A 13,478-nucleotide genomic window follows, 5' to 3' on the forward strand; every position below is an offset into this window, starting at 1 on the left:
TTCAGAACATGTCACGGTCGACCTCAGCATTCCAAATGTCCCTTAGTTCCTTTACTCATTGCCCCCCAGAGGAAAAATTCTTGGTTTTAATCTGTACTCGATAGCAGCACAACTTGTGTCCTGTATATTCCAGCAAACGTGTGTTCTGCTCCATGTGTGCTGGGCTCATGTGGTTAGGGGCAGACAGACGGCAAACGCTGGGAGGAAGGGCAGGCAGGAGCACCCTCTGCAGGACCACCCAGGGCCTGCTGCTCCAGGGACCCCCTGTCGCTGCAAGGAGAGACTTTGGTCTGTTGGCTTTCATGACTGAAATTGTGAGAAGGTTTTGGCCTAAGATGGGCTGACATTATGCCCACAAAGGGGTATGTTTCTATGCTTCGATATGTCGCTGCCGCTTCAAATTTCTATTCTTAAATGATCGGCTTATTTTAATTAGTGGAAAGTTTTAAAATCACCAATGAATTTAAATCTTCAGTTTTCAATCCACTAGGAAACCTCACACTCAGATGTTCACTTTTGGACGGGGAGTTTTCTTAAGGCATGAGGTATATATTAATAGGATGCTTTAGAACCTCTGGGTCCGTGCTGGGGCTTTATCACACTCAAAGCACCTCGCATGTCTGGGCTTCATTTAGATGACACACACGTATCTCTATGCTACTGTCACTATTCACATTTCTACGATCGTCGGTGGATGGGCACAACCGTAAGCGTCTAAATGTCATCTAACGCGTGACGTTTCAGTTCTATGAGTTTTCCGAGTAAAGGACGTCTCTTCCCGTGCCGATTCCTTACGGATGACTCCTCTCTTTCCGCTCCCTCTCCCCTCACGTGGTCCAGGTCCACGTGGGTCAGGCAAGGAAGCGCCCGTGACTCCACGTGTGAGACACGCGAGCAGCTGATTCTGACTGCGTGGGAGCGGGGCGCGCACACAGCCTGCAGGTGGCGTGCAGGCTGGCAGGGACGCCAACCCCGCACAGCCAAATCCCGGCCTTGCGTTTCTCACTCGTCTCGACGGTACTTTCTTCTTTTGAAAGAATAGGGTGAACCCATGCTCAAAACCTTTGGAAAACATTTTGAGAATACAACTTTTCTTTTTTTTTATGTGGCACTTCAAAACAAGTTGGCACAAAATGAAAAGTGACATTTGGTGTCTGGTTTGGGGAGGAGCTATTCATGGCCTGTGCCCCCGCAGTGGGCTCAGGGTTCCCAAGAAAAAGAAACGAGTGCGCGAGTGCTCGTGGGCTCAGGGCCCAGGTGGGTTCTTGAGAACCGCGTCCCCATGGTGACTGGCTCCAGGGGCAGCGGCGGCCTCCAGGGGCCAGCCCTGCTGCTGGTAGCCGTAGTTGACGTTTCCACAGGGGAAGTGGCGCAGCCTGAACAGGGGCACGTCCTTCAAGCCTGCGCTCAGCGAGGAGGGCTCCAGGAGCAGGGCGGCAGCCGGGCCCCTGCCGGCCACAGCCGCAGCCTGTGGGGGCGCCACGTGGCTGCCCTGTTGTCCCGGGTGCCCCCTCGCGGGCTCGTCTTTCGTTGCGGGAGCGTGGTTCTTCTTCGCAGGCTTCTCTGCAAACCACGAGCCGTAGGTTGGGTTCCACAGGCTGGTCGGCTTGTTTCTGGATCTCTGGACTCTGTGCAGCTCCGGCGGCGCGTTGGACTGCGAGAATGCCATGTTCACGTGTCCCCCTCCCGGAGCCGGCCCCCGAGTGACTCGAACGGAGGCTTCTGCCGCTGTGGGCTTCTTCTCGGCTTTGCGTGTGGACGTGGAAGGCAGAGGCGGTGGGGCGGCGGGCTCCTGCCCATCCTCCCCTTTAGCTGGGGGAGGAGCCACGAGGAGAGGAGGGATTCCCTCGGGGTCTTTGGGCCTCATGGGCACTTTCTCCTCTTCTTCCACGAGTGGGCCATATTCTATGGGCAGGGCGGTGTTGATCACATCTGGATCCTACAGGTAGGAGAAAGGAACGGATTAAAGCTCAATCACAGATGCAAAATGTTGGGTTGGGAAGATACCCAGGTGACGATCTCATCCAAACTTTACAGATGAGGAAACGTCCCATGTTCATGGGTGTACATTAATTTATGAGCACTTCGTAATAAGAAACCAATGGGAAGTCACCTTATCCTTGAAGATCTTGAGGAGACACTCTGTGACAAGTGTGTGCCGGGTGCTGGGAAGCACTAAACCGCCTGGGGCAGCGGTGGGTGCAGGAAAGGCTCTGCAGCGACCACTACTGGGCAAACCTTGCAGATTAGTGGACTTAAAAAAAACCCCCTACAAATTAGACCTGAAAAATTATTCCAGTCTATTCCCAATAAAATCTTTCCAACTAAAATGAAACTCGACGTGTTTCACCCCAGGTATGCGTGTGTGTGATGGGGACCAGGGGCTGGGAAGGGAGGGGAGGAGAGAGACATCTGTGCCGTGTTGGTCTCTTCCTTGTTACCTCCTGGTTTTCATATTTGGATGGGTTATGCGAGATTAGAACTGTTTCTACGTCGCACCATCACTTCACTGCACGTCAGCTGTCTCAGTGCTGCGGTTCTGCGACTCGCCTGGGTTTGATGAGGCCCTTTGTGAAGCCCGGAGACGCTGGGGCACCATGAGGAAAGCCACTCCCACGCCCAGCTTTGTGCCAGACGCATGTCCCAGCCATAGCTTGTAATGCAGAAGAGCAAGGGCAGTGGCCAGAGGTGTGAGGAGAATTTGTGGAAGGAAATATAAACTTGGGGAAGTTGAGTTCTTCACTATTTTATGCAAATTGGGAAAACCATGACTGCAGTCTAACTGAAAAGTATTCATCAGGAAGGAGTTTAGGAATAAAAAATAACTATCTTCTGATTCTCTTTTCTATTTCAGTTCCTTCCCTGCTAGTCACTAATGGCCATAGTGAGTGATTCCAAATGTGCTCCGACAGAACCGCCTGGTTTTGAGAGGGATGGTATGTACGTTGGAGGAAAATTACTCCAAAGTGTATCTACAAGGTGGGCAAAAGCGGGTTTATAGTTGTTTGTATGGAAACCAATACAGTAATCAATACATAACGATAGAAGAACGAACTGTTTTGTGTACCCACGGCTGTAAAACTACTTTTGCCCAACCCTGTATTTAAGTGGTATATTCCATTAGTATTACAACGTAAAAACCTAAACTACCACTGAATATCAGGGTTTCTGAAAGAACCCCCAATACCTGGATAAATGAAGTCCATCCAGATAAATGCCGGCTCACCTACTCAGTGCACCTGGAGGATGGATTCATGGGGCTAGGAAATGACTGTCCTATCTTGAAAATGGAAATGTCTTTTGTCACAACTCCGATGGGGGGATTTAGGGAGAGACTGGTTGACTGACTCTCACAGTACGTATCCTGGCAGAAGGAGCACCGAGAGAGAGAGAGAGAGAGAGAGAGAGAGAGAGAGAGAGAGAAAGCAGATACAGTGGAGGTAACTGCGAAATGAAAGCCTGAGGAGCAGCTGGCGGTGTGGGTGGGGTGGAGGGTTCGCCTTCAAGGGCGGGAAGGAGGTCACCTCCACTGACCCTGGGGGGCAGGCGGTGAGATGGGTGTAGGTACAGAGGAGGCAGGAGGACTAGTTGTCCGCTGGAAATGGGGGAGAAGAGGGGTCTGTCCTGGGCCAGTGCGAGTGCTGGGAGCCTCCCCTCCTCATCTGGAAAGTGGGGGTACTTCATGGACTCCAATGAGGATTGAATGAAACTGGAGGGCAGTGGCTCATGTATTACAGATGCTGCACTAATGCTGTTGATGATGGTAAGTTTTCCCCAGACCACTCTGACCCTCCCTTCCTTTGATCCCGCTAACATATGCTGTTGGACGTACAATTTAACAATTATACGCTGTTAATTATTTAATGAGCCAGGCTAGAAACTATTCAAGGGCAGGAGTTTCCCATACTTCTTTGAAGCTCCAGCTTTGTTTCATAAAACATTAGGTGCCCAGGAGGGATTTAGTTATACTTGTGAATGGACCCGATTCCCTACTATTACTGAGTGCCTGCCACTGTGTCACGTGCCGGTGGAGGAAGTGGCAGTTACGAGTATTTATTATCAAACGTGCAAACTGAGAAACCAATCATTTTACTTTATAGATAATTAACATTCATTCCCCTGATCATAACTCACACTTTCTAGCTGGTTTAACTTTTATTTCACATTTTGTGTTTTCCATCTTTAATACTTTTCCATGTCAATGCTGACCCAGGGGGAAATGTTGGTACCTGAGTGCAGTATTCGATCCTCTCCAAAATGATGGCGAAGTGGGGCCTGTCTTCAGGCTGATGTTGCCAGCACTGGGTCATTATCCTGTATCTAAAAGAGAAATGAGCACATTCATTAAAATCAGGAGAAACAAGGGTGGAAAATCCATTTTTTTCCTCCCAGCACTTTTCTAACTGGGATGGAATGGGTGGCGCTCTCTTGGAGGGTGGCCACTCCTCTAGGTCCTGTGTGTTTGGCATCTGCTGCCCTCTGCTGATGGGCTAAGGGATCGTGCCAGGTAGGAAAGGTGCCATACGGAAGCTCATCAACACAGCCCTTGCTGGGCCCATTAACCATGGCTTCTCCCATTCCATTCCTGAACTAAAGCCACCTCTGGAGAGGACCATTCTGATCTTATCACTCACCTTCCTCTGGGGAGCAGGTGAGGGAGGACAACAGAAAGTGCAGGGAATGGAAACACAGGGCGGGGCAGAGGTAGGTCCACAGTTGTGGGTAGGTGAACCACTACGTTTGCCCTGCCCTGTGCTTAGGGCACTCCAGTACCACGGTGCTGGGCCGGAGGGGTGGCAGCCAGGACACACGAGGAGTGTGAGCTTGGTGAGTCCATAGCTCAGAGGCAGACAGAGGATACCTTTCTGGGTGTGACATTGCTTTGGGAGGCTAACCCTTCTCTTTGGAGTCACGGGCCCACTCCTATCTTGGGGCACGTTCAGTGAGGTCAGCCATCTGCCCTTTCATCTTAAAAATGCATAGGTGGCTGCAGATTTGTTTTTGGAAAAGGAGAACTGTGCTTAGTAACTTCTACAAATGTTCCCGAAAGAGTCGTACACAGGCCCAGGGCAGTTCTTAGGTGGGTCCATCCGTCCTCCGCTGGTGACGAACTCCAGAACTTCCTGGTTGCTTTTGCTAGGGTACGGCATGTATCCAAGAGAGAATATTTCCCACAGCAGCACTCCAAAGGACCTGTGCACAGGACAGGAGGTGGGGTGTGGGTGCAAGACACACATGTGTGCACACACACGGTCACACACAGAGACGTCTATGGACATACACATACACACACAGGCATGCACAGACACACACTGACACAGATGTGAAATTTTAATGGCTATAAAACAGTCCACTGAGCAGTTTTGCCATATTTTGTTCTATCATGTTCACATCATTTTCAATTTTTAAAATATTTAAAATACCGTGATGAACATCTTTGTGCATTTTTTAAAAGGACAGTTTGTTTAGGATAAATTCCCTGAATTTAAGGATAGAATATCCCAGTAAATTCTAGGGTAATTCTAACGAAGTGACGAGATCAAAAGAATACTGACACCGAAAAACTCGGGATGCTCAAGGTGTCCCTTTGACTTCTCAGCCAGTCGCTCTGGCGGGGTCAGCAGGCGAGGCCCAAGCGCGCCCGCATCAGGCAGCAGCGCTGAGCGCTCTCTCTTGGCGCCCAGACCGCTCCCGCTCCCCCTGTGCAGCCCCGTGGCACCACCGGCCAGGTGCTGGCCAAACTGCCGGCTTAGGCATTGCCTCCATCCCCGTTTTTCCCGCCCCTCCCACAGCCAGCTTTCCGCAGTCTGCTAGCTAACTACTCCCAAGGCAGGGCTTAATCTAAGCGCTTTCAATGGCCTCCACGGAGATGGCTGGGCCTGGCCCCTCCCTCTCTTCTCTTACACAGGAATGTGCGGTGTTTTCCTTTTGCCTTCCCCTCTTCACCTGTCCTACTCCATTCCGTTTCCCGTGGCAGCAAGTGACTTTTTTTTTTAAAGGTCATGTTACACTGTTGCTTCCGGCCCTTCAGTGGCATCCACTGCGCTCAGAACGAAACCCACACTCCCTCACCTGGGCCCTAAGGCCTCTGCCTGCCCCTGCCGTCTGTCTCCCTCCCTCTGCCCCTGTGCTGGCTGGCCCCAGCCCTGAAGACTTGTTTTCGTCCCGCATGCTCAGCCTGGAGAACCCTTCTCGCAGATCTGCCCAGCGAGCCTTGCTGTCCTGGGGGGCTGGCGTGGCCCCTCCTCCACAGAGCCCTCCCCTGTGCCCACACTGGGCGGCTTCCCTCCTCCGGGCCCCAACCGCGCACACACTTCATCCTCCGCTTTTTTTTTTTTTTTTTTTTGCCTCCATAGCCCTTATTAGTATCTAAAGTTATGTGATGTATCTGTTTGTAAAGCATTTTATAAAACTATCTGACATTTAAAAAGGAAAAGCGATAGATATCCGTGTAACTAGATGTTAACACTCTGCCTTCGTTGGGTCAGTCCTCCTCTTTTTGAAGAAATAAAATCGATACAGGCGAGCCTCACCCTCCGCTCTTCCCTCCGCTGCAGGTAGCACGCATCCTTCCCGTTTTTTTTCTTTTTTACCACGTGTGAAAGAATAAACAATGAAGTTTCTATATTATAGACTTGATTTGTGTATTGTGAAATGTGTATTGCATAAAATGACATCCTGCTCCTTTTTGGAACTTGCTCCCCCCCCCCCGCCCCCACTAAATACAGTTTTTCAGATTAATCCTTGTTGATATTTGTGGGTGGAGTGTGTTCCTTTATACCTCCGAATTGTTTCCCGTGATATACGAGTGAGTAAACCACAGTTTGTTTATGTTTTCTTCCCTACTTGAGGGGTAGCTAGGCTGCGTTAGCTTTTCCTCTGCTCTGAACTGTGGTGCGCAGCAGCCTCCGCGCCACGTCGCGTGCGCCATCCACTCTAACTAGACGCTTGGCGCTGGGATCGCTGGGTCGCAGGCTAGGCCTGTGTTTAGAACAGACTTAATCACCTCAATTCCTCCGCGCGCCTGCAGAGGGCAGGTGGTGGTGCTCTCACGAGGGTGCACGTAGGAATCACCTGGAGGGCTCGTTAAAACCACCGGTGCTGGGCTTATCTGTAGAGTTTCTGTTTCATTAGCCTGCTTCCTCCGCAGGGCGGGGGCTCAGACTGTGTTTCTAACACGTTCCCAGGTGAGGCTGATGCTGCGGATCACGGGCCTCACTTTGATACGCGCAGGGTTAGGATGAGCCAAAGGGAAAGCTAGAACTACCTTATGACCTAGCAGCACCCCTTCCGGGTAATTATCCAAGAAAACGAATTAGTGTTTCAAAGAGATGGCTGCATTCTCTGTTCACTGCGGTGTTATTCACAGCAGCTGAGACACGGAAACAGCCTAACTTCCGTCAGTGGGTGAATGGGCAAAGAAAAGATGATGTAGCCCTGGCTGGTGTGGCTCAGTGGATTGAGTGCAGGCCTGTGAACCAAAGGGTTGCTGGTTTGATTCCTAGTCAGGGCACAAGTCCAGGTCCCCAGTAGGGGGTGCGCGAGAGGCAACCACACTTTGATGTTTCTCTCCCTCTCTTTCTCCCTCCCATCCCCTCTCTCTAAAAATAAAATAAATAAAATCTTTTTTTTAAAAAAGGTGATGTGTGTATATATTTTTATTAGTATAATTATTAAAATTAATAACTAGCTGTGTAGATTAATATATACTAATACATACATATATTCAATATATGTGTATGTATATGTAACCACACATACCACCTTTTAAAATTCATCCATATATATTATATATAAATGGGTATTTTCAACCTTCAAGAGAAGGAAATCCTGCCTTTTCTGATAACGCGGATGAACCTGGCGGGCGTCAAGCTAAGTGAAATCCGCCAGACTCCGCATGCGCAGTACTGCGCAAGCTCACTTATCTGTGTAGTGACATGAGCAGGGCGGGGGTGCGGGGGTGCGGGGGGGATGGGGGATGCCGGTCAGGGGGCATACGCTGCAGTCACGCTGGGCGAGTAAATTCTGGGGAGCTAAGGCACAGACAGTGTTTCCCAAACTGAGTTTCCGCTGTAGAACGGGTCTCGCCCCATCGCCAGCAGCCCTGAAGTGCTTCCCCCCCTTTTCCTCCTTTATTCTGTTAAAGCGGAGAAGAATCTCAATGCTCAATCTTCTAATCTTAATGTTGCGCTGCTGGAATAAATCCAACTTTGTTATGTACAAAAAAAAAAAAGAAGAAGAAGAAAGAAGAGAAAAGAAATCACGCATGGCTCCCAGTGGGTGGGTGTCCCCTAGCCGCATATCAGCCTCACCTGGGAGCTTGTAAGAAATGCAGATTCTCAGCCTGCATCTTAACCCCTGGGTGGGGTCCAGTAGTCTGTCTTAAGGAGCCTTCCTGAGGATTCGGAATCGGCCCGCCTTTGAGAGCCACCACGGTGCTGCAAGCTTGTTGAAGCCTCTCTGACCCTTCCCCTGACCAGGGCCTCCCTGCTGAGAGGGTGGGGTCACCCCCTTAAGGCCCCGGGGGGCACCTGGAGGAGGGCAGCAGAGAGACTCACCAGGTATCTGTCTTGGATGTAAATATTCCTTCCATGAAGGCCTCTGGCGGCATCCACTTCACGGGCAGCATGGCACAGCCCCCCTTCCGGTAGTAGCTCGCTCTGTGGGGGAGGAGAGGGAAGGGAACTTGGTTTTGGAGAAGGCTCAGAGCAGAAGCCCCAGGCAGCCTGAGAAAGTGGCAACAGGGCCACCCATTGAAGGACTGACACTAACGAGGGTTCAGTGGTTCAGGAGGGGAGCAAGGGGACAGGGGTCATTTGGTTAAGGACGTTGTGTCCCAGAGTCAGAGGCAGAGGTGCCCACTGGAGACGGGAAAGGAAAGACCTGTGCAATGACTGAGGTCCCCACTGGGGGATGCTTGGATTTCCCCGTTGGGTTTCATTTATGAGAACGCTCCAGGAGTAATATTACTCCAGCCTTGTAAATGCAGCCTGTTCCCGATGATCCGCGGCAATGCGAGGCCCAAAGTGGGAGCACTGAGAACAAGGTTGGTGTCTTACTCACTTGGGCTCCTTCCCAGCCTCAGAGAGCACTTGGTGCAACACTGAAGCCCAACAAATGCTCCAGGTGGCAGCACAGCCCTACAAGGGGCAGAGCGGGCTTCAGAGGCCTGTGTTCATGTGTGAGCTTTGTCACCTCACGTGATGTCACGAGTGCAGCTCACTGACAAACTCGAATGCATCGCCTCCCACACCTTTGACACCAGCTCCGCCTCCAGACCTGTGTCCCCTGGCCAGGGTGTGCTGCGGAAGGCAGCTGCCCCACCAGCTGCACACATTCATCAGCTACTTCAGCAAACATGAACCGAGTATTCAGAATGCATCAGGTACTCTGCCATGTGGCGAGCACATAAACGTGTTCTGAGCACATACAGTTTAGTGGCAGAAACAGGCGTACGAACAACTGCAGTACAGGACACCGCATGTAGTGAGGTCAGTAGGCAGGAAGCTCCGGACACAGAGGAAGAATCGGTTCCTGCCTCGGGCGGGGCTCAGAAGTGCTTTGGGGGGCCAAGGGGCTGAGGGGTAGAGAAGCTCTCCTGGAGGCCCGTTCCTGACTGTGGAAATCTCACAGCGCATGTGGCAGCAGGGGGCGCTGCAGGGAGGTTGGGGCGGTGAAGCCTGGAGTTGGGGAGCTGTCAGAGGCTAGGGCGGGGAGCAAGGGCTGGCTAAGTCACGCTGCAGCATTCGTGTTGTCAGCCGCAGCCACTCCCGGGGCTCCCTGAGGGAGGTGGGGAAGGACGCTGAGACTTTGGGCGGTAAAAGAAGGTACCATGGTGAAGACCAGTGGTAGGCGACCTCGGTCAGGGTCACCCCTAACTCGTCGTCTTCCAGGTGCTGCTCCCCTGTGGGTTCAGGATGGCGCCAGCATCCTCTCGCTGGAGGTGGGTGCCAGTTCTGACAGAGGCCTTCGGGGGGTCTCCCTTGCTCTTGGAATAGTGAGGGCTCTATGTGACCATCTCTCTCTGTCCCTGGATTGGGGAAGGTGTGATCTGGGACTGTGAGTGAGCTGCTTGACTCAGGGAGTAAGTGACTGTTGTAAATAATTAGATGGGGTAATGTGAGGCAAAGTGCAATAGAAGTATTTTTTAAAAACTATTTTATTTATTTGCTTTTAGAGATAGGGAAACAGAGGGAGAGAAACATCAATGTGTGGTTGCCTCTTGCACGCCCCCTACTGGGGACCTGGCCCACAATCCAGGCATGTGCCCCGGCTGGGAATCAAACCAGTGACCCTTTGGTTCACAGGCTAGGTCTCAATCCACCGAGCCATACCAGCTGAGGCTATTTTACTCCCTATATGTAGCCTTCAGAGTATTACAGAGAAAAAGAAATAAAGCCGGGCTAAGTACCTACAGGCTTTGGGGCTGTACTTCTGAGTCTCCTAGTAACGACGGCCAGTGAACTGGGCCCTGCACCTGTCGGCTCTGGGTGCTCTTGCCTGGCGTGGGGGAAGCTAAGGCCGTTCAGTTTACTTAGAAACGTTCTCTGTATCGAGTATCCAAGTTATTCCGTGTCTCAGCGTGGATTAGGGTAAGAGCGCTGGAACCAGAGAGACGGCCTAATTAAGAACTTGGTGTCAGTTACGCACGGCAGGCAGTGAGCTCCTAGATTTAGACTTGTCCGGCGTGGGCACTACTGAAGGCTTCCCATACCCTGAAAAGGAGCTTAGTAAAGTGTTAGGTGGCAAGTTGACAAGGTGCCCGAGGTGGATGATTCAGGGCACAGGCAGCCACGTCCCGCTCTCTGGAGGGGACGGACTGTGAGAGCCCATGGCCGTCTTGGCTCACCTGTAGATGTCTCGGGCCATCCCGAAGTCTCCGATCTTGGCCACTCTTCCAGGGCCGGGGCAGGTTAAGAGGCAGTTCCTGGCAGCGATGTCCCTGGGAAGGAAAAAAAAAGAGAGAGAAAAATCTATTTCCTTATTTTGTCCCTGGGAAAATAAATGCATTTCTCACCCGGATTTTCACCTCTAATCTGAAGTTCAAATAGTTCCATCTTCTCTGCATTTCCTTCACTACATTACACTGCGGTAGCAAAGGAATAGCTGTGCCAGTTCTGGGCCTCAGAACTAACAGGGCAATAGGAAATGATTAGGGAGATGATTGAAAATGTTTAATAGGATAATAACATGAAAATAACTATAATAGAAACTAGAATTTATTGGCCTTTTACTATGTGCTAAGTATTGTTCTAAGTGCTGCATATCTAATTCTCACAACAACCCTATGGGGTAGAGGAGGCTATTATTATCTTCATTTCATTAAACAAATTAAGCTAAAAGCAGATAACACAGGAACGTAAGAAATGCCATTTGTCCTGAGGCTATTGTTGGTGCAGACTGCTGCTTGGTGTAGCATGGCTTCCCTTATATCAAGTTCAAGTAGGGTAAAGTATTCCCAAATGTTTATACTTTTCTTCTTTAAACATTTTATTTGTTTATTTTTAGAGAGAAGGTATGGGAGAGAGAAAGGGAGAGAGAGAAACATGGAAATGTGAGAGAGACATTGATCGGCTGCCTCTCCCACGTGCCCCCAACTGGGGACCTGACCCACAACCCAGGCATGTGCCCTGACCGGGAATCGAACTGGTGATCTTTCAGTGTGTGGGATGACACCCGACCCACTGGGCTATACCAGTCAGGGCTATAGTTTTCTTTTTTAAGAAGCCATTATGGCTTGCAGCCATGATTTTATCTAGAGCCTTTGCTAAGCTGTCGGCCTCACAGCTGAGTGGCTGAAGAATGGCCTCTGTCCAGTTATACAGTTACCGTCATGTCGTCTCCATTGTCCCACTCTGATGGCCTGTCTGCCTACAACCTGCCTGCAACCTGCCTGCAAGGCCTGGGCAGAAGCTGTCCAAGACTCAGCCACTCCTGCTCCCTGCCTGCCTGCCTGCCCACCCGTTCTGGACATGCATGTGGGAATGCAGGGTGCAGCCAGAAGTCTGGAATGGTCCCCAATAATATCAAAGTTCAGGACAGAAAAAAAGGTAGTAGTACTCGGGGCCACAGGTGGTGTTTTCATATTTTTGACTGGTTTCGTGAAGGTCTGGCTCTTTGGTCAAGAAAGACATGGAAAATAAACAACTGGATAGTATTTGAAAAGTAGGACCTAGATTGAAGGTGATGGCGTAGGATACCGGAACAAGGGGCCAGGGAGGGAGATGGTTGTTGTTGATGCCATTGACCATGTCCAGGGGTTTCTGTTGAATTTTGAGGAGCAATGGTGCATAAAGTGCCCTAGTAAAACTATAGACGCATAACAGGTGCGACATCAAACAGAAGAAAAATAGCGGACTAGACAGCCATTACTTCTGAAGAGAAACACAGCACGGTGGACCGAGGACAACACCTACGGCTCCAGCTAGGTGTTGACGTGGCTGTGCATGGAAAGGTCGCTTAGAAAAGTCATCTTCAATTCAATGGCAAGAAAGTAGATAGAGTATCATAGAGCACACCAAGAGTTGGTAGAATGACATATAATTCTTGAAATGGTAATAAACCATAACCAAAGGAAACAGACCTAGTAGAAAAAATGGGAGTGTGTAGACCTGGTGGGGGCGTTCTGCTCTGGATTCAGGAGGTGCACCTGCTGGGAGCCCGAGAGCCACGCGGCAGACACTGGGTCAGGGAGGGAGAATTACAGGTGAGGTGGCACTTTCCCGTGGGAGCTGGCCACAGACCTCCTGGCCAGTTAGAAGATGCAAAAGATGCTTTCCAAATGCCAGTCACCCTGGGAGAAAAGCTGGGATGGAGACGGTCAATTTCTGCTGGAAGTTGCCTTTTGCTTATAAAGCAGATTATCTGATACATTCTTGATTTATCTTTGACAATTTCATTTCTCGAAAAAGATAAAAGCAGCAGCAAACTATTTCTCTGGGATCAAATTCTGACCTTCAGTGACTATTTATAGACACGGAAGTGATAGAAATCTTGAGAGAATGTGATCCTGCTATCTTATCATCTCTAATAACAGAGCACTGGACGTGGTCCAAGGTATCATGGCTCTAGGGAGGCAGATCTGACAACATCAGAGGAAAGAGGGATATGATCTGTCAGCCGCAGAATCTGTACGCTCGGGGCCTAGCCCAGGGAGGAGAGGAAAAAGCAGGAGGGATCTCGGGGAGGAGCAAAGGGAGACATCGGAAGCTGCCAAGGTGACTGACTGCACAGGTTTCTCTCGATGAGTCCAGACCTAAAGGACATAGACGCACGGGCAAAGGTGGCTATAACCAAGGATGAATTCCACCAAGAGCACAACCTTGTCAGATCCGAGTGCCAGTAAAGCGCAGAGCTGAGATGCGTGGAAAGTTCTGGGCACAACAGGGAGGGCGAGAATAGCAGTGGCAGCGCTGGCCGTGATTCGGAGCGGAGGGTGTAGCTTTGGGTGAGAACATGCAGGCTGGGCCCCAGCTCCT

The 13,478-nt window shown here is 50.6% G+C and overlaps 1 protein-coding gene across 1 annotated transcript in view; it reads right to left on the minus strand.

Annotated features, from left to right (window-relative positions):
* Positions 1–13,478, minus strand: part of ALK (ALK receptor tyrosine kinase) — a 103,016-nt gene continuing 89,538 nt past the window's right edge. Inside the window, exons 19-23 of the mRNA XM_036029953.1 lie at positions 10,850–10,942; positions 8,559–8,660; positions 5,059–5,193; positions 4,230–4,320; positions 1–1,939 (exon numbers count right to left, since the gene is read on the minus strand). Of these exons, the coding sequence (XP_035885846.1) occupies positions 1,247–1,939; positions 4,230–4,320; positions 5,059–5,193; positions 8,559–8,660; positions 10,850–10,942 (1,114 nt within the window). The 3' untranslated portion in view covers positions 1–1,246. The remainder of the gene's footprint in view (positions 1,940–4,229; positions 4,321–5,058; positions 5,194–8,558; positions 8,661–10,849; positions 10,943–13,478) is intronic.

The sequence above is a fragment of the Phyllostomus discolor genome, chromosome 6 (genome assembly GCF_004126475.2).
Source record: "Phyllostomus discolor isolate MPI-MPIP mPhyDis1 chromosome 6, mPhyDis1.pri.v3, whole genome shotgun sequence".
Taxonomy (NCBI): domain Eukaryota; kingdom Metazoa; phylum Chordata; class Mammalia; order Chiroptera; family Phyllostomidae; genus Phyllostomus; species Phyllostomus discolor.